Below are 21,552 nucleotides of genomic sequence, written 5' to 3' on the forward strand. Positions count from 1 at the left end.
CCAACAAAATCTGGATTGCCAAATATTGGTGTACCCCATGTATTTAAGTTAACCTGAGAGACATGGACACCAAATAACTTTTAAAATGCATCAAGTTTTAAATGGGCATAACCAACGACCTCACATAACCCTAAAATTAAATAACAAATTATACATCGTTTCGATCTATTATGGAAATTGACCCAAATAGTGGAGTGCGAAATCAAAGAAAAATGTTCCAATTCAAACATAATTAAGGGGATAAAAGATACTTAATTAGCATCTCAAATATTGATAATTTGATCCTCATCCTCGCCATGAACCTAAAAAAAGAAAAAAAAATTGATTTCCTGCTCGGCAAAAATAATTTGATTTAAGAATATAGATGAGTGAAACCCTTTGTGAGAATTTGGGTAGAATTTGTAAGGAATATAAATAAAGTCTCATATTGAATAATGATATATGGTATATAAAAGAGGACAATTATCTTTATAACATGAAACTTTTTAGTGATGCTCAGATTCTATTTTCCTTAACCGTTTGAAAAGAAGGGTGAGATAGAAAATATTTGAATATGTTAATTAGAAACTTCGAATAATTTGTTCCAATAAACTGTGTCGGCAATTGCTTTAGGTGATCAATTTGTACTTCCGTCCTCTTGACACGACAATTAACCTTAACTTTTTAACTTAAACAATGAGCTACCTAAAGTATTCAAACTTAATAACAAAGAAAAGGAAGAAAACCGCAATAAAAGAATCACAAAATTAAATATGGTTTTGATTTATGGACTCTATCGTTTTTTTTATTCATCTAATAATTTTATCAACATAAAGTCACCTTATTCTGATAAAATTACTCACTAATAACATCTTTATTTATTTTCTCGATATTTAAAAATGCTTTTAAAAATCTAGCTAATTATAATAATAAAAAAAAACTACTGTTTTTACTTTAAATTTTGACTACAAATTTGAAAACATTTTCAAAATTGTTATAAAAAAAAAAAACAATAATAACATATATTCACCACTAGAAAACTTTACGTTTTTTAGCCTGAAAAAAAAAATATAAAAAATGGATCCACAAAATTGTTCGTGGGAAATTGACTTTTTGAAACATCGCGTAGTGCTATGAAAAACCATATTCGCAGAAAAGAAAAGACAGGTGTGGTTGGTTTTTTCTGCGTCACAGCACAACTACAAGGCCATTTAATTCCATCAACATATATAGTCTTTAGAGGTTCACATTTGAGTTTGATTGTTAGATATTTTTGCAGATTCTAATTCTCTTATTCATCTTCATCGATGGTTGCAAAAATTTTCATTGTAAAAGAAAACAAAAACAAAAAAAATCAACAAATGACTCAGAAACTTTCTGATCCAAATGTGAAACATTTGTGCATTAATTTATATTCGCAGTGTTGACTTTTAATCAACATCCTTTTCTTAATTTTCCTTTCCCATTCTGTGATCAAATTGTTGAAATTTGCAACATAGAATTCTTTTAATTATTATTGCTTCAACTTGTACTGAAATTTTGGCTTTGAATTGATCTTCGAGCCCATATGAGTGAAGAATTCAAAACCATTATTAGATAAACCATTTTTTCACTACTTTTTTTTTTGTAAGAATGAATAAAATATAAATATGAATATGAATACAAAAGATTCAAAATAAGGCTGGTAATATACCATTTTATTTTATGTTTAAATGAAATGTATTACTATTGATTTTGTTTTTTAACATTCAGAATAAGAATCAATCAATAAAGAAGAAAAGGGAATAATAATAAATAGAACCTATACGTTCAGATGAAGAATGACATTCCTACCCTTTTATATGCAAATGTAAATCCTGTTGGAAGGAACAGTTAATACTTTAATTTGGCTCTCAATTTACAATTATAAGCACATGAAGTTATTATGATTTATGTCACTCTTTTTAATTAGTCCAATGGTCACAGCCTTCACTGGTTGACGTTGATTCACTAAAAATGCACTAATAAAGTTTCTTACAAAACCATTAGGAGTAAAGTTGACTTTGGACAGTTTCCAACATGTTTACTCGTTCGAATACATACTTTATTTTATACAGAAGAAATAGAAAAGTATGTATTTAAAAAATAATTTTGACTGCATCTAGTTTAATAATTAATAATTATGATGGAAGGTTTTCAGCGGGATTTTCTTCCTTTCTAGAAGTCATTCACTGATTATTTTTTTCTTGGAAATCGATGTCGTTTGGCTTACCAGTGATCCGTATAGGAATCCAATATTTCATAACACTCCGTATAGGATTCGAACCATCTCAGAGAACAAAGTCATTCCATGGTTGACTTAGGTGGAATTGATTCAAATTTTCTTTTCGGTTTAAATTCCACTTGGAAGAGAATAAGTCAGGTAAAATGATTAACGGTAAGAATATTTTAGAGTTTAACGAGCCATTTTCATATATATTTTTTTAATTTTCAATTTCCTTAATCTGTTTCCTATTTGCACTGATTGCCATAATTTTGTTGAAATATATTTTCATTTTTTAGGCTTTTTCACCTTGATTGCCATAATTTGTTAATGCTAAATTAATTTACTAAATTTGAGAAGCAATTAAACGGTGGACACTTTGATAATGTGACTTAATTTCAAGAAAAAATAACGATAAACAATAAAAAAAAAGTTTTCAAAAAATAAAAATGTGACCGTTAATGTAAAAGATGGCTATGGCCCAGAATTCAACCTAATCGGACTCTGCATCAAGGCCCATTAATAGTTTGGCAACCATTTACTAGTGACTAGCCTTCTTAAGTATTAGTTTTATAGTAGGTTTCTTTTTCCAATTTTATAATTTTATAATATTAACTAGAAATATAATTTTGTTTTTTGTTTTTTTTTTTTTTGAGATACCACATCAATTGATTAGAAATATAGTGAATTGGTTATTTAAAATATCGACAATATATGGTAACATATAATCAGAAATATTAACCGATTTAGTTAATTGGGATAATCTATTATGTCAATAGGTATAAAAAAATAGTTACCGAAATAGCAGAGAGAGAGAGAGAGAGAGAGAAAACAAAGGTAACGAAGTGATTATTTTATAGGAAAAAAAGTGTGTAGGTTTTTTTTTTTTTTTGACATAGGGAAAAATGTAAATATGTTTTTTTAGTACAACATTGTGAGGGTGGGGGTTCGAACTCATGACTTTCGGTCAGAGATAGGTGTCTTAACCATTTGATTTATGTCAGTGGTTTCTTATTCTCTTAATTTTTTTTTTTGAAAAAACTTATTCTCTTAATTTTTAAAATTAAGATATCAAAATTTTACACGAATTTTTTTTTAAATAAAACAATCAAAACTAATATATTATATTTTAGATTAAATTATCTAAAATACCTTTGAACTTTAAGAAATATTTTAATTAAACCTCTATTATTTCAAATGTTTCATTTCTAGGCTAAACCTTTAAAAAAATTTCAAATAAATATTCCAACAACATTTCAACCCAAAAAAAAAGTGACAAAGACAACGAGTTTTAAAAACATAGATATGTTTTGATTATACACTTATTATTTTAAAAGTCTCATTTGTAAGTCTAAAATTTTTGGTGGAAACAATTTTAGTCGGGTGGGACTTTCAACTAAAACTCCGATCTCTAAATTTGCTTCACTTCCCAATGGCACAACCGTTTCGGAGAACAGATTTTAGAAAACAAATGTTTAGAAAGAGTTTGAGAGAAAATTTAGAGAGGCAAGGCAAGGACAAAATTTAAAAGCGTTTGAAGAGTGTAATATTGGGATGAGAAGTTACCAAATATGCCTTCCTTTTCTCTTCAAACATGCTCTTCTTACCACCTTATGTTTTCTTGCTCCTAATTCTCTATTCAGTTATTCACGCATTTGGACTTCCTATATTCTACCACCTCACTTACGAGATGTTTGCAAGAAAACACAGCTTAGTATTTGACATATGCCTCCATTGTGACTTTGAATCACTAATTCGATACTTATACTTTATCTTATCCTCTATTTTGCTTTCATATGCATGTGTAAATCTACTGTGAAAAACTTACTATCCGTAATAATCCATTTGAATTAACTATATTTGCTCTCATTGTGTACCTTGAAACTTTTCATCCTCAAATTCAGGCTCATAATCGTTTTCCCACACAAGTCCCAGAGATGATGTGAATGTGAAAAGGATGCATGTGGAGGAAAGATGCTGTTTAGAGCCAACTACCTTCCACATTCTTCCAATTCCATATGTTCGCCCTATATGATAATTAAAGCTGTGGAGACGATTTGACCACACGGCTCGGAAACAGAGAAATTGGAGAAAGAAATCTGGCTAATTTGAAGATTAAATGTGTATGGTCTTGATTAGAATTTGTAGTCGAGTCAAAAAAGAAAGTCTAAAGTCTGAATCTGAGAGGAAAAATTAATAAAAATATCAATACTGCCGTACTGAACAAGCAACCACCTGCGCCCATTGTTTCAGCCTCGCTTTCACCGTCTGCGGATTCTCCCCTGAAACCCAGTTCGGAACTACAGAGTCAGAACCGTAAGATTCTTTCTTCAATTTTCGGAATTTCATAAGAGGTCGTAAAGAAGGTAGCGTACCGTGGCTGATTATGGCGGCGGGGCTGCTCTGGAAGGACGGAGAAACAGAGTCGGAAGCAGGGGAAGAGCAGAGAGACGCCACGGAGTTCGAGAGACTGTCGCTGTAACGCTTGTTTACGGCGTGGTACAAGCTCAGAGCCGGGAAGGTATCATAAAGTCGTGGGTCCGCCTCCGGCGAGTCGAATCCGAAGCCCAACTCGATGCAGGCTTTGAGCTCATCGACGTCGTCGTCGGTCACGCTCTTGCTCCGCCGCATCTTGCTTTGGGTTTTCCGCCGAAGCCACGTTTCCTCACGGTCGGCGTCCGGCGACCACGACAGCAGCTTGTAGAGCGGGAAAGGCCGCGGCGGAGGCGGCGGGGGTTGTTCGGCGGGTTCCGCCATATTTGGGGGAAGGAAATCGGAGCGCCGCCCCTCGTACGGGGGTCCGGAGACCTCGCCGGAGAGAGCAATTGGATTGGTTATGTTAATGTTAATGGGGAGTTTCTTATGGGAGTGGACCAAGGGAATATAGGGAGCGTTGGCTTACGTTTTTAAGTGGTGGTGGGGCACGCCAAGGAATTCATCTTTGGTTGGTCCTCGTCATGCTGACCTGTCGCCGTTCTGCCTCGTCATTTTTTCCAGGAAAAGTTGCAACATTAAAATTCCGTTTGTTTGGCGAGAAAATATGAGTGTGATTTAAATCATTCGCGGAAATTTCTGCAGAATCAAGAACAAAACGGTGCGAGATTTGGAAAATATATTAAAGCATTTAACGCACTTACCATTTCGACTTGGGTTTGCTTCAGTCGGGTCGGATGTGGATGTTTTAGTAATCGGTTTATTTTTAGATTAGCGTCTCTTTTTTTTTGGTGTGCGTGGCTTTTACCTCTAAAATAATTTTCAAGGGACATTTTCGTGAAAATTTCCCATGTTTTTTTGTCTTTTCAGTTTTAGAAATAGAGGTGTTTATGTGCTGTGTAGTGTGTATTAGTTTTTTATCATGGCCTTCATTAATAGTTTATTTTGATAATTTGTTCAGTATAATTGAATAGTATGGAAAGTAATGAAGTGATTTTTATTATTTGGATATATCACGAGAAATAAGGCTATAATAAACAATCATATATTAATTTCCTTTTACATAGTTAAACTTCGAAAATATTACTCTCAGTCCATATATAATTTGGTTAACAGATATACCTTCAATTAAAATATTGGACCTTTAAATCTCAATACATACGTGGACTGATGCTACTATAAATAATAGACCCAAAACAAAAATTAAATTTTTTTCAGTCTAATTTTATGGGATAAAATGGAGGTTTTACTCTTAAAAGGTTTTATATATTCTCTTGAAACGCTAATTAAATTATGTTAGAAATATTTTATTGCAGGAATGTTCGGAATTATAGGCTCAATTAGCAACAATCAATCAATCAAGTTGCGGAAGGTTGGTCACCGAATTGAAGGAAAAATTAGGAAAAAAGTTGGCTACTGTTACAATTCATTATTTACTTGTATTATTTAAATTACTTAATAATATAGTTTAATAATAGCAAATTTCTTGTAATGTCAATGGAAAGAAAAATTGAATATTGCATGAATTATAAAGGAAGTTTTGTCGAAAGAAAATTAGAAAGGGAGTGTTTGTGTTACTTTTCTTATAAGAAAGAAAATAGTGTAGGATAGAGTTTCAAATTATGATGGTGAATTCAACTTTTAAAAATACTTCTAATTGTTTTTACTTTAAAACATCTTTTTTTTTCTTTCAATTATTTCAAATTCATCATTGATAACCTTCAAAATAAACTTTCATTGTATTGTATAGCCAAACAGTATGAAAATTTTGAAAAATTAAGCACTTTTAGTTCTCCTAAAACTTATTTCAAACTCAATCCAATAATACCATATTTCTGACTTTTAAACCTGTCTTTTGTTCGTGTCAACACATTAGAGACAGTGAATTAAAATAAAAAGTTTTTATGATTGTATTATTCCCTTTTTTATTGTCAACAATTTAATTATTATATTTTACAGAATGCGAATATATATCATAAAAGGAGGAAGAAGAATGATGAAATGATTATAAAAGCCGAAATGCAAGTAGAAATAGGATACAAATATTTACAAATTATTTTAATAGGTGGCAGAAATTTTTGTCCAGTGTGGAGACTCTGTGGGTATTTGGCCCATTTGAAGCCGCCTTGACTGGCGGAAGTTATCAGCAAAGCAGCTCAAGGCCATTCCAGTCAATTTACATTTGAAAATGGCCAATCTATTCAACATCCAGCCTCATCTATATGCGAAAACTGAGTAGAGTTCAGCGAACAAAATAAATCTACGAGAATTTTTCAATTTCCGCCTCTCAATTAAAGCTACTTGCCATACGAATAATATAACTAATTTGGACGTAATCCAATTCGTTAAAGTATATAAAAAATTAGCTTCTAGCCAGAATATAACTCAACGATTAAATAATTTAATTTTAGGAAAGTAAATAAATTCTAATTAATTGATTTGGATCTTGACTTGCACCACCTAGCACCAAGAAAATGTTTCCCCTCGCTAAGTCCTATATATCTTTAAATTTTAAGGTGTGGCGTACCATAATTTAGTGGCTAATTTAAATCATCAAAAGAATGAAACTTTATAATATTTTACCGACGTGAAAACAGTTCAATTAATAAAAATATAACTTTTCCTCATTTTTCTAAAAGCTGGGGATAAATAAAAAATAATAATTATAATTTTGGAGGTTGCAGGTTTGCGAACTCCAAGAAAGCAAAAAATAGGTGCTGATTCCCTTTTTACACTCCTCTATAATGCTTCTTCCTTTCGTTCAATGAAATTAGACTCAAAATTTTCACATGAATTAATGTTTATGCGTATGTATATCATTGATTTGCACGTACCAAAATGCCTTTTTTTTTCCTTTGCACAATTCAACGCGTGGAATATTATTGTTTCTGCAGCTAGTGATGATGCAGATACATAAGCTTTAATTTTGTGTGGTTTGAAATAGTTCTATTATATTACCAATCGATCCTTCAAAAGAATTCTCTTTAGGTAAAATTATGCCATTTCAGATTATTTCTGCAGGAGGACTGCTTGGGTGGACAACAGAGATTCAGCTTTTTGAGAGCTACTATCTCATACTCTCTCTCGCCCCCATATAGTTTCAAGATTCAACTCAATAAATTATCATGCTTTTCCTTTTAATTTCTTCGGATGCATGTCTATATTTATGCATGTAGTGCTTCATTGCTTGGATTTTCACTGAGGCCTAAGATTAAAAAAAGAGGCACTAGTTAAACAATCATATTATACTTTAAAAAACTTACTTAGAAGCTAGAAAGTGCAGCACTTTGAGAGAATTATACTTAGCAAACAACTATTTAAAACCAAAAAAAAAAAAAAAAAAAAAGAGAGAGAGAGAGAGAGATTTTCTTCTTCTGGTTTTCCAATTTGTTTACTTTTTTCACACAGTTATTTCAATGTAGCTTGGTCAAAACAAAGTTTGTAAAATGGAGAAGGCAGATGGCAGATGGGACGTGCAGTAAGGGAGGTGTGTTGATATTATATGATGATGGTACGCTTAAACAGCATCATTTGACAGCCAAACCATTAATTGGGGCTTTGAATTTGGTACTTTTGCTGTCAGTTTTTCAATTTTAAGCTCTCTTCTGCATGGAATGTTCCACAATTTCCCATTCTCCTTTGGAGTAATTTCCTTAACATTTTCATAAACACAGTAACGCCTGTCCCTAAAATCGACCCTCAACGAAAATAAAATAATAATAATCAACCACTTCTTTGCCTACTTTGAAGATTTTGGTCTCGAATTGATCAAATGGGTGATTCAATTAGTGATTTGGTAACCCATAGCCTGATACCCATACCCAACAACAAGATGTTTCCCAAGGTACAATATTAATTAATTCATATGATGATGATTTAATCCAAAAAGTTGCGGCTTCTAAAACTGTTCAAATTATGGAACTTTTGAAAGTTGATAATACCATTGATACAGCTAGTTAACTTTTTGGTTCCATGATACGACAGTGTATATTTCTTTCAGTTTTTTTTAATAAACATTAAAAATATACATAAATTTGAATTTAGACAAAGAATTAATATGATATCAAATTAAATAGTTTGGTAATCGTCTCGATTAATTTTCAATATTAAGACTAAGAGTATAGAGAGTGTTGAACACAATATATAATAATAATAATAATAATAATAATAATAATAATAATAATAATAATAATAATAAGTACCTTTTAAACTTTTGCTTTGGGTTTTACATGCCTTGAACTTGAAGCAGGTTGTGTGTAAAGCAAAGTGCAGTCATTATTAAATTTATAAGAAAAAAGGAGAAAAGAAAACTTATTAAGCTTTTTTTTTTTTTTTTTTTTGTCATCTTTAATCGCACGCATGAAGAGATGCCTACTTAATCCCTAATTTATAGCTTTTTATTTTAGCTGTGGCTGTGCGTGGGCATAAGATTTGATGATTGGGTTTGCTAAAAGTGGGTGCCATACCCAAAGTAAATCACCGCACACGAACGCAGCGTCCCAATTTTTCACTTTTCAATTCTTAATTTTTTATACACTCATCATTTTGAAACTTACATAAATTTTTAATTTCTACACCGCTAATCTGATTGGAGTTGCTTTTTCTTATAACTATCTTCACCACAAAGAGTTGCATCGCTATCTTCCTAATTATTTTTATGATTCAAGTTGTCTCTTATCATAGCTCTAATCTCTAGACTTGTTAGTTATATTTTATTTTAATTAAAGTTTTAAGCAACTTAAAATTGCTATTTAAGTATCTTTAATTTTATGCATTGTGCCAAGCCAAGGCTGCCTATGAAATAATTGTAAAATAAGTTATGTAGTGAAGCACATGGGATGGGATTGAGAGATTTGCGCAACTAATTAAACATTATTTTCAATATGAAATTAATAAACTTTTATTAGCCAACTTAAGTATTAATAAACTTTTTTTTTTTTTGTTTTGAGCCTTCCATATTTAAATTGTAATGGGAAAAGAAAAAGTTTGATTCTAAAAGAAGATAGAACTAAAGGTAAGTTGAATTATTAAAATTATCATATCAGGAAATCTTGAATGGAATATTATTGACATATATACTTGATAATTAAGGAAAAGAAGAAACAAAATTGGATAGAAACAGAAGTCATTTCTGTCGAGATTTGTGGCATTGGGGTCATTGTTGAGGGAAACAAGAACATGATTTGGAAATTAAACAGAGCGAAGAAATGGAGGTTTGTGGAGGAGAATTAACCTTGCATGAAGCCATGCAAAAGAAATTAAATTACAAAAACCAACACACGTCCTGATTGCTTAATGCTGATGATACAGTCTACTGTCGTGAGACACAAATGAAAACAAAGAGGAAAAAAATCTTTTTTTTTCTCACACTACTAGAATTAAGAAAGGTAATAAATGTTGATTTTACGCTAAAATAGACAGTTAGAGATACCGAATTCCACACTCTATAATCATAATGATATGATGTTGTTCATTTTGGATGCAAACTCAAAAAGAAAAATAGGAAATCTTTGACATTATCGTTCATTATGTGTTTGTGTGGCTAGGTTTTGTGCGGTTTTCCATGGGCTAGATCTGATTGGACCAAAAGTAGATTTAAATGTTGAGTTATTGTGATAACACAATAATTAAAATTTGGTTGTAAAATTCGAAGTCCCTCTTGGTGTAAGCAAAGCCAATCCGTCAAACTCAAAAAAGAGCAGTGTTCGTGTGGTGTGGCTTCTCCTTTACTTTGCAATAACTGAACTGAATTTATTGCGGAAACTCACAAATCATAATAAACAACATCCCAAGCCCAACAAACATTGCCCCTCCCCTCGAACTTTCAAGATCACCCTGTGGTCCTGTGCCATTCCCAGTGGAAGCAACCAATCCCACTCACTCCTTCAATAATCACTAATCACACACCCTAACCAGACACTGTTCCTATCTTTCACCAAAACACAATCAATTTATGTCTAGACTCCCTTCCCATTCTCCGCACACTTCACCATCGTCAAAATCTGGTTCTTCTTTAAAATTTTCTTGAATGATTCTAGCTCATACGTCAAATCTGATGTGGGCTAACCAGCTATCTACAAATGTGGTATCGTGCACCGCCAGTGTGGTATTGGCCGTATATACTTTAGAACTTTAAGTTACAACTTAATCCAAATTAGTGTTGAGCTTAGCTTAATTAAATACTAGGAATTGCGTACTTTTGAGAATGTGGGCTTCGTCTTTCATAGGAGAGAGTATTAAGAAGGGTGACTCGGTTGTTACGATGATTGTTCGTGATAGTTAAAAGATCCTCTTCTTGCAAAATTGACAATCTACTGACTATTAGAATATTTTCTACCAGTCAAAATCTTCTCAGATTGGAGCTCAGCTGAACTTCGATTCTATACATATAGGGTTGTTCCTCCTCGTCTTTAACATGTCCAACGATGAGAGACCCAGGCTAGGTGTGAAACTTGATTTTCACTCCTAATAAATCTGGTTAATAAATCGTTCTCTAAGACATTATTTGTGTTTAATAAAAAAAAAAAGTGATAACCACATGTTGCATTTCAGTTAATGTTACTTATGGGGTTGGGAAAGAAATTAAAGTTGGACCCAAATCCCATCTTGTTGGCTAGGGAAACCTATTAGATAAGGACATGAGAGTACCATAGTCCAAGGCAAGGGTTTTAGAGTGGACATGTGGTTCCACTTTAGCAAAACAATGGTGACTTTCCATTAGACTTTTGTAGCTCCAAAAAATGGTTGGTGACCTTTGTATTTATTGCACATTTGGGTCCATATGCTAAAAGCCCCCTACAAATCTAATTCATCCTTTTCCCTTTCTTTTCATAGCCACCCTAAGTTTGGATCTATTCTATGCTGTTGCTCTTCCCCCACTCAACTTCTAATTCCTTGTCTTCAACTTGAAGCTTATTTCTTAATGAAATTAGGTCAAAAGTCATCTATTTATTAAGCTAGTAAGAGCTATAACACGCAAAATCAACTACATGTACGACACTTCAAATCATCAGATTTTAATAGATAACTGCTAGATTTGTTGAAGATAAAAATTTGTAAAACTGAGATAATAACGCGTGTTTTCTATTCTCTTATTCGGAGTTATCGACAGTTGTCTATTTCTCTAAAGCTTTTCTGATTTAACATCAATTTGTTTCTTTCTTTCCAATAGGTATGTTGTTTGTTTTTACTCTATATATCACAATTAATCCAAAAGATAGAAAAATAATTTTGTGATCACCTCGTCCTATATAAACCTAGTGAGTGATGGTGGCGAGTTTTCAACGACATGATACTTTGGTTGATAAGAAGTATTCTTGTATTATCTAAATTGAGTTTGGTTTTCTTTTTCTATTGATTTAAAAGGTGACTTTTTAAATAGCTCAAGTATCTCAAATTTATTGTAAACAAAATTATTAAATTAAAACAATAAGTTTTATCTTTTAGTGCATACTTTTATATATAAATATAATTTATTTTATTTTTTATTTTTATTTTTGAATGAAAATATAATCGATTCAAATGAACTAAGAATCACTGGCTTCCAACAAACTTTAAAAAGTACCAATGCACAAATTGTTTTGGGAGTTCACAATTCTATCATAGGTTTTGGGTACTCTTCTCAAAACAATATGGAGTGTTGATGTACGTTTCTATAGGAGGTGACCGTAGTAGTGCGAGTGAAAGAAGACTTGGTTGGAGTACAAAATAAGACTCAAACCAGTATATCTCAATTATCTTCACACTAGAATGACATTGTCCGCTTTGGTCATGGCTCTCACGACTTTATTTTTTATTTCACTCAAAATGACTCATGTACTAATAGAGATAATTGTCCTCATCTATCTATATACCATGGATCATGCTTTTCCCAAATCAATTTGAAACTTTGTTTGCATTTTCCTTACAAATCCAATACATAGCTCAATCTTGTCCGCTTTGGACATGCTCTTAAGGTGATCATGTATACATATACTCTAATGTTTATGTTAATATTTAACTTCATTCAGCAGAACTTTTGTCGAATGTCAGTAGATCTTAAGTGTTTTTTAATGATGTTGGGTTTGTAAGGGAAATGTAAGCAAAAGTCCTACATTGATGGAGAAGAATATAATTCATAGTATATAGATGACGACAATTATAGTATGAAATATTTTAGGTGAAACTAAAAGTAAAGGGGTGAGGTCTATGTCTAAAGCAAACAATATCATCATGTTGTCTTTAACAAGTGGAGAATCATTCATCGACAAACTCTTGGGGATTGAGAAGAGAGATTAAATAATAATTTTTCAATCCTAAAATTAAATTATTTTTAATATCTGAATTTATTACTTTATTTCAAGCACATTTTGTTAACTTTAGTTAACAATTTCCTAATCCTGATTCTTAATTTGATTAATCAATTGCACATAATTGTGATTACTTTCCATTTAATCTTAAAAAAAACTATCGATTAATTATCAATATAATTAATAATGATCATTTTACACTATATTAAAAAAACGAATCATTTAATCTTTAATACACCTTTTCAAAAGATTAAAAAAAAAAACTTTCTAATACACAAAATTTGTATTCTTTCGTGGTTTAGCCATAAAGATATGTTGTATCATTTGTTCCATTGAAATTATAAACTAATTTTATAAACCTTGAAATTATTTTTAAATTTCACAAATATTTTTAAAAATAAAAATTAATTAAATAAATAAAAACTTTGTTTCAAGTGAAAATTGAGATATAATCTTGTTCAAAATATTTTTTTTTTTAATTTAAAAAATTATGTATTAAGTATATTTTTATTTTTATTTTTTTGAAGAAGAAATATAAACTGTTTTTGTGAAACTAATAAGGAACTTTTTTTTAAAATAAAACTAATAAGGAACTTTTAGTTTAAAAAAATTATGATAATAAATTTTAAAATTTTGAAGTTTTCTTTATATATCTATATTTATTTAATAAAGTATATTTCAAAATCCAATAACCATTTTTTTTTTTATTAAGTAAACATATGTTGTTGTGGTTATGTGAAAATGACATAATTCCACCTTTCTTTATAACACGACATCACGTGCCAATCACATGTTTCTTGTTTTTTTAGTTTAGGCTTCACATAGCATTTGTTTTTTCTTTCAGTTTTATCCGGTAAATAACATTTGTGGGTTATTTGTTTGGTCTTTTTTTTTTCTTTTCCTTTTTTGGTTGAAAATCCATACTATCAAATATATATACATACAAACTGTATACAAGGATATTGATTTTATTCAAATACAATTAACATTCGAGAAAAATGTGACTAGGCACGTGAAAATAAAACACTCCTTCAATTTTTACTTTTGTATGCGATATCCATGAACATATATCAATATTCACATATAGAAATTCTTAGAAACAAATGTTCACACAATAAAAAATAAATAAATAAAGAATGACTATGTTATGTTTAAAATATACCTTAAAAATAGTTTTACATTGCTCTTGCTTTATAATATTTAAGTAAAAATTAATTTTTGGTTAAATATACAAAATAATTTCCATTTTTTTTATATCTGTGAATACTGTCTGGGCTAACTTAAGCACACTAACTAATCTCAGGAGACAATTACCTGACTCTACAACATTTGGTGTTGGGAAACACATGGATTACTAATTCCTAAAATATGTGACATCATGAGGTTTAAACACATGTCCTCTTAATTTTCAATCTTTTAAATTACTCTCAATTATTTAATTTGAAAAAATTTTCAATTTTACATTAATATATTTATGGATATACATGGCATATATTGAAGTAAAAAAATATATATATATAATATTTGAATTTTTTACTTTTTGATGGATATGATATATGTTTTTATGCTCATATTAGTATTATAAATCAATTTAACTATCATCAATGGTAAGTATTAATAATCTTTTTTAAGTTCAAATTTTGATTCCTTACCTCGAATGCTATTTTGAAATAACTGTATAAATATCATGACATTTATTATTTTCTATAAGACGTGGGAGTTAAAATCTTGGTCCACTGTATTAAAACAAATTATTTTATCTTGGGAAAAGAAATTGGTTTTATGAAAAAAAAAAAAATTGGAAGGTGTGCGGTGGAGGAGGAGTGAAATTACTGCGGTGGACTTGGAATATTAAAAGATTGTATGAGTCTTAATCGTAATCATATTAAGAAGTAGAATTAGTAAAAGTGAAGGCACTACTATAGTAATTAGTAACTAAAATCTGAGGTGGGGTCCACACTTGTAAAACACCCATTGGCCATTAGTCAGTCGTCTTTATAAGTACCATTCCCTCCTTTGAATTCCAAATTCTTCCACAAAAAAAAAAAAAAAAAGAAGAGTTTTCCTCTGTCCCATCTTTCACTCTCTTCGCCATTTTCTTCAATCTCTCCTTCTTCTACCACTAATTCCTACTTCCAAATCCTATTTATCACTGCTCCATTTACTTCCGCCGCCCAATGGTGGACGTAGACCGCAGAATGGCCGCTCTTAATCCGGCCCACATCGCCGGACTCAGGCGACTCTCCGCCCGTGCCGCCGCTGCTCCTTCTCTCTCCGCACGCGCCGGCCTTCTCTCCTTTTCTTCTCTGGCCGAGAAGGTCATTACCCATTTACGCAACACCGGCGTCGAGGTCCAGCCGGGCCTCTCCCTCGCCGAGTTCGCTCGAGCCGAGGCCGAATTTGGCTTCGCTTTCCCTCCGGATCTCCGAGCCGTACTCTCCGCCGGTTTGCCCGTCGGCCCTGGATTCCCCGATTGGCGGGCTTCCGGCGCCAGGCAGCGTCTTAGAGCCACGCTTGATCTTCCGATCGCGGCCATCAGTTTCCAAATCGCCAAGAACACCTTCTGGTCCAAATCTTGGGGTCCCAGACCGTTAGACCCGGAGAAGGCCCTACGGGTCGCTAGAAATGCTCTGAAGAGGGCGCCTCTTTTGATTCCCCTCTTCAATCATTCCTACATTCCCTGCAATCCTTCTCTGGCGGGGAACCCAATTTTCTCAGTGGATGAGAATCGGATCTCCTGTTGCGGTTTGGATCTATCCGATTTCTTCGAGCGGGAATTCCTGTTTCGGAGCCCCGATTCTGATGCCCAGCTTCTCAAAAAGCAGAGGTCCACAAGTGAGAGATCTGCCGGCTCCTCCTCTAATTTCTCCCGACGGAGTCTGGACGCCGGAGCAAGAACGCCGAGGTGGGTGGAGTTCTGGAGCGACGCCGTGGTGGATCGCCGGCGGAGGAACTCGTCGTCGTCTTCATCTTCGTCGCCGGATAGGGTCTTGGAGATGCCGAAGTTGGGAATTCCGAAATGGGTGAGCGAATACATTGAAGAAATAGGATCGACTTTGAGAGAAGGCGGATGGAGCGAGACGGACATCACGGAGATGGCGCAGGTGTCGGCGTCGGGATTCTTCGAAGGAGCGGCGATGGTTTTAGTAGACAACCAGGCGGTTTTAGACGCTCTGCTTCTGAAAACCGATCGATTCTCGGACCTTCTCCGGAAAGCCGGATGGAGCTCCGAAGAAGTCTCCTACGCTCTGGGCTTCGATTACCGACCCGAAAAGGAAAGGAAACCGCCCAAGAAGCTCTCCCCACAACTGGTGGAAAGAATCGGAAAACTGGCCGAGTCGGTTACTCGCTCATAGTACGGCCATCCCCATCCTATCTGCCAAGATTCCTCACTTTCTTTTTTCCTTTTCAATTTTTTTTTTTTTTGAAGGTCTCTGGTTTGCACTTTGCATTTCCCCCGTCCAGTGATTTTTTTTTTTTAAGAATACATTTAATACATCGTATTAGGGGAAAAGAAACAATCAAACGGTCCAGATTACACAATCCCGTTCATGTATGTATGTAAATGTCAATTATGAATTGAAATAATGAGAAAACAATATATATTATTTTGTGATATATCATGTAATTAGGAAATAAAGTAATGAAAATAGGGGTGTAGCTGAACTGTATCAGGCTTGTAAAAGAAGCGCCAGCGCACGTGTGGCATAATTATTTTTTGAACAAAAAAGACGTTAGAGAATGGGTCCATCCCATTCCCAACACAAATTAGAATTTATGAGCCTTAAAAAAAAATAAAAATTTAATAAAATCTTGTAGAGTAAGGTTTGAGCAAGTTGAAGGGAAGGAGGAGGCTGAGAGGAAGGCGTGGGGTGGGACAACATGCAACCAAAAGGGGCATAGATGTCCGTGGTTTAGCGTTAGGAAATTAAATGGAAAAATCTCATACTTTGGATTATATGTTTTAGTTTTTGTGGCAGGCTGGTGAAGCTCGTGGCTGTTGCTGGTTGGCGTCTGGGAAAATGAGCAAACTCTCTCCTCATCGCCTTCTTTTCTGATCTTTCTCGATACAGAAAATCTCAGATTTTGGGTTTTGCATCCCACTTCCTACTGCCCTGTGCCCACACTGCACCTGCACCAACCTCAGAAATCTGATGTGTTGAGAATTGGAAACCACAAAAAGCTGCCTCTCATTATATTTATTGCCATGCGGTGGCCTTCGCTTCAATTTCAGATTATTCATTTTCTTCTTCTTTCTTCCAGAGTATTAAAGATTGCCGAGTACATTTTAATATACCTCTTCAATTCTATTGATTCTCAATAATAATTGTAAAGATTTAATATTTATTCCTAATTAATATGTTTTACTGCCATGAACTTAACTCAGCTGTATTGGCATCTTTGTCAGGTTGTAAGTTCAATCTCCATCCTTATTTTTATTAAAAAAAGGTAGTTCGATTTTGGTTTTGGGTCTCGAGCAGTAGAAAAAATTTATTTATTTAATATGATTTTATGAGCGATGCAGGCATGATTCGTCGACAGCTTCAACACACAACAAAGAAGTCTTTATATCGATGTGGTACTGCTAAGTTTAACATAAAACTCCAATGTCTAAGTTAGTAAAAGATTTCATTGAGACCAATAAAACTATAGTGGTTGGAGAATATATCGCAAGTTATACCAAAGATCTCTTGTTATTTATAGGAGTCTCTTTGGATTGGTTTGAGTGGATTGGTTCAGTTTGGATCCACTCATAAGCTCAATTTGGATGATTTGACAATTCTCAAATCTAGTCTAGTCAGATAGTCGAGCCATTGTCTCGCCTAGATCAAGTTTGGTTCAGCGTTTCCCCCTAGTCTCATGGTTCAGGTTGCCTTTCTGATCTCAATTCGGGCATAATCTCACCCATAACAATAATTAAGGGAAATTTTAATGGGTGTCACCTTATATTATCATATTTGCAAACATTGCAACAAAATCATGATTTTGCAAATATGACATTTAAAAAAAAATAACATGCCTATTTAGACATTTTTATTTTACGTAATTCAATTTTTACCTTTGAGTATTAGGGATACATGCTTGATTGACACTTGAGGTTGAATCTATTCCCTCGAAATTCTTCTGAATTTACTTAGGTCTCTTTGGACCAATAATGTCATTATATTTACAATTTCATTGAGTTTGTTTTGTCATATATGTGACCCAACATTAAATTCAAGTATTTATTATAATTTTGTTAGTTAAAGTAATGAATCTAAAAAAATTAATGTTAGAGTTTACTTCAGCGATAATTGACACCTATCTCTCACCAATAGATCATGAGTTCTAAATCTTCCATCCCAGACATATTGTACTCTTGAAAAAAAAATATAAGAAAATTAGTAACACATCGATATAATCTTGTTTATGAATATTATAGAAGATATCTCACTTTAGTCTACGGAAGAAAAAACAACTTTATCTAACTTACTATTGAATCAATATTATCAACTACAGTTAAATAATAATAATAATAATAATGACTGTTTTTTTTTAAATCGCTGGAAAAGTGAGGTAAAGTCCATGTCCACATGTTACCCTATGCACCTTTCTAAGAATTAAAAGTGTAAAAGAGAAACAATAAAAGAAAATTAGTCACTGAAGATATTAAAATTGTTCATTATTGTTAAGTGGTCCAAAATGAATTATTTTTTTAGAATTGGACCATTCAAATTCAATTATTGAATTATATTCTATAAATTATTGAATAAAAAAAATTAGCTATTACAAAACATAATGTTCCGCTAATGAAATAAGAATTACTAATTATCATGTTTTGTTTTTATGTTAAATATGACATAAATAATCGAACTCATGCAATATGGTATTGATTTGCCATTTTAGCTGTTAATTTACACGCACTTAAAATTGGACATTAAATGTGGACCAATTCAATTAAGTTGAAATGAAAGAGTTTTTCCAAATAATAAAAAGATGGCAAATTATTCAAATTTGGGTGTGGTCGGAGTCAAGCTTCGAAGTTCCACAGAGGCAGCACCACCTGGTTTTGCGGAGGCTTGATTTTTCGGGCACGTGGTTGGAGTTTTTGTTATAAAGTTTCGCATTTAAATTACTATCTGCCTGCTATCCCCACCCTTAAACCTACATATTATAATTATATTATATGTTTAAACGGAGAAAATTTAATGAATTGTTTAATATTTTAGGAAGACGCAGGAGGGTCCAATAAAAATAAATAATTAAACATTAAAGGTATCTATCTCTTTTGATAGATAAAGTGGGGTGTTTTTACAAGTAGATAAGCTTTGGAGGCCATTTCAAAAGCGGATCGAAATAGTTGGAGATCATTATTTTGCCACCTCCGCCTCCAATTCATATTAACTTCCCATTTTCCTTCGCTTTCATAAAATAGTAAACTTATTATTAATCTTTTAATGATTATTCCCATTATTTTAAGCAATTCAATTATTTATTACTCAATAAGAAAAACATGCAATGCAAAGACTCTCAGCTGGCCGCTGTGTCACTGGACATGGATGTCATGCACTCGTGCCTTCTTTCCAATCCAAGTCCGACGGATTAATCAAATTTCTGCCTCTTTTTTTTTTTTTTTTAATTATTCTTAATCTGTTAATTAATCTCAAATTAAGAGAAGTTAAGCCACGAGGAACTGGCATTTAATTCTCCAACGGTCGTTTCCCAAATTCAACCACCACCACTTGACCCGACCGTTGCTGATCACGTGCCATGCTACCACCGCCCCATTTCTTACTTCTCCTCCACGTGATCGCCACTGTACTCTTCTATTAAATGCAGTCAGGACGAAGATGGATTGATTTTTTATGGGTACGTACAACGTAGATTGAAATATTAATATTCAATAAAAACTTTTAAATGTTGTTATTATTATTATTTTAATTTTTAAATGGTACTTCGTAACTTTACTACTATTTTAAATTAATATACTCCATACATTTATCTTATTCACTTTTTATTTATCTAAATAAGAATTCATAAACAACAAGCTAAGTACATTAGTGAAAACAAAGATTTCCCGTAAAATTATATTTATATTGTTCTAACCTATTAATAAAAAATCATTTTTGTTCTTTTTAAACATAAGCTCGTACTTCGCAAACTACTTTCAATATTTTTATATGTAAAAATTTTTTTAAACTTCATTGTCAGTTGAGCTACTAGACTCAACATAATAGAAAATTAGTAAGTTGTTATTTAGCTAATAAGTCATAAAAATATGTGCATATATAGGGGGTAAAAGCGATAATCAACACCAACTTTAAATTTTAATAAAAATTCAAATCACGTATAAAAATTTGAATGTTTAAACTTTAAGAGCCTGAGTGATAATATTTTCAAAATGAAGTTTATTTGTTAACTTTATTTATTTTATAATTTAATTTTTAAAAACATGTTCACAATATCTGTCCTTTAAAAAAAAAAAGAAATACAAACATTATCCACGGGCCCTAAAGAATGTTCGAGAATGAAGAATTATAGTCCATTGGACGGAACATGGTTGGCCCAATGGGCCTTCCATGCTGGGCTGCGGTCCACTTCTGATCCAAATCATGTCTTGTTAGGTCAGATTCGAGTAATAGTTACAGGTCAGCATATGTCGGGATTTTGCTCCAAATACTTGGTACGACATTTAAGATACAGCAAACGACATCAACTTTATATCAAATTGTTAATTTTCTTCTTAATAAAATTCATCTTTTTTTAATGATATGAAATAAAGATGAAAACAGTCACAAAGTATTCCCAAGAATTCTTTTTCTTTTTCTTCCCTTTTTTTTTTGAGAAGACAAAACTATATAATTATTGAGTTATCTCTTATTATATTATATATTACTAATATAATATTATGCAATCATTTTTCAAAATACTTTCTCATTTGGTAAATTTTTAACGGTCAACTTAGTAAGGCCAAAGTTAATATGAGAATAAAAGATTACAAAGTAAGACTTGTGAAGAGGAAATCTAACACGATATTTTGTTACTGGTCAGCATGCTTTGATGCTTGAGTTAATAGTTATATTGAACTAGTTGAGCGAGTTTAGGTAGGATTAGAATTATGATATGACATGGATTCTCATATTTATAGCCATAAATCATTGTAGGAATAATTTAGCATCCTTCAAGTCTAATATACGTCCATATATACCTTCTATAATAGGAACACGTCCGCCTACCTATTAGATTGTCAATTGTATAAAAACTCATCGAGATCCTTACATCCCACACAACAACATCTGTCATGGATAGTATTAGTATTGTTTTAAGCATGTAACATTACAAATTACTTTTTGCATCTAAATACTTTAATTAAATTTCTCATTTAGTTTTTGTTATATATTTATGATTTATCAATAATCAAAGGCAAAAGTCCAAAATCTTTTAAGTGGCCGCGTCCCTACTTGGCAATGGCAGCATGTGTTTTTTTCGAATTATTATGAATATTGCATGCATAATAAGTAAGCAAATATTTATTATAGAGAATAATGTTTCAAAAGGAATGGACAGCAACTTTTCTTCTTTTCTTCTTAAGGGAACGTTCTAACTTTAAGGGAAAAAAAAAAAAACTAA

At 32.4% G+C, this 21,552-nt stretch overlaps 2 protein-coding genes across 2 annotated transcripts; one reads left to right on the forward strand and one right to left on the reverse strand.

The window, feature by feature from the left end:
* Positions 1 to 4,306: 4,306 nt before the first annotated feature.
* Positions 4,307 to 5,487, reverse strand: LOC111005768 (uncharacterized). The gene is made up of 2 exons (XM_022277394.2): positions 4,597 to 5,487; positions 4,307 to 4,503 (listed from the first exon to the last, which is right to left on the reverse strand). The coding sequence occupies exons 1-2, from the start codon at positions 4,976 to 4,978 to the stop codon at positions 4,427 to 4,429; spliced, it is 459 nt and encodes a 152-aa protein (XP_022133086.1). The 5' UTR covers positions 4,979 to 5,487; the 3' UTR covers positions 4,307 to 4,426.
* A 9,427-nt stretch (positions 5,488 to 14,914) lies between these two features.
* On the forward strand, positions 14,915 to 16,560 carry LOC148213373 (uncharacterized). The gene has a single exon (XM_088118951.1). The coding sequence runs from the start codon at positions 15,120 to 15,122 to the stop codon at positions 16,296 to 16,298; it is 1,179 nt and encodes a 392-aa protein (XP_087975077.1). The 5' UTR covers positions 14,915 to 15,119; the 3' UTR covers positions 16,299 to 16,560.
* The last annotated feature ends 4,992 nt before the right edge of the window (positions 16,561 to 21,552 follow it).

Source organism: Momordica charantia, assembly GCF_013281855.1.
Source record: "Momordica charantia cultivar OHB3-1 chromosome 1 unlocalized genomic scaffold, Mcharantia_2.0 BLBB01000001.1, whole genome shotgun sequence".
Taxonomy (NCBI): domain Eukaryota; kingdom Viridiplantae; phylum Streptophyta; class Magnoliopsida; order Cucurbitales; family Cucurbitaceae; genus Momordica; species Momordica charantia.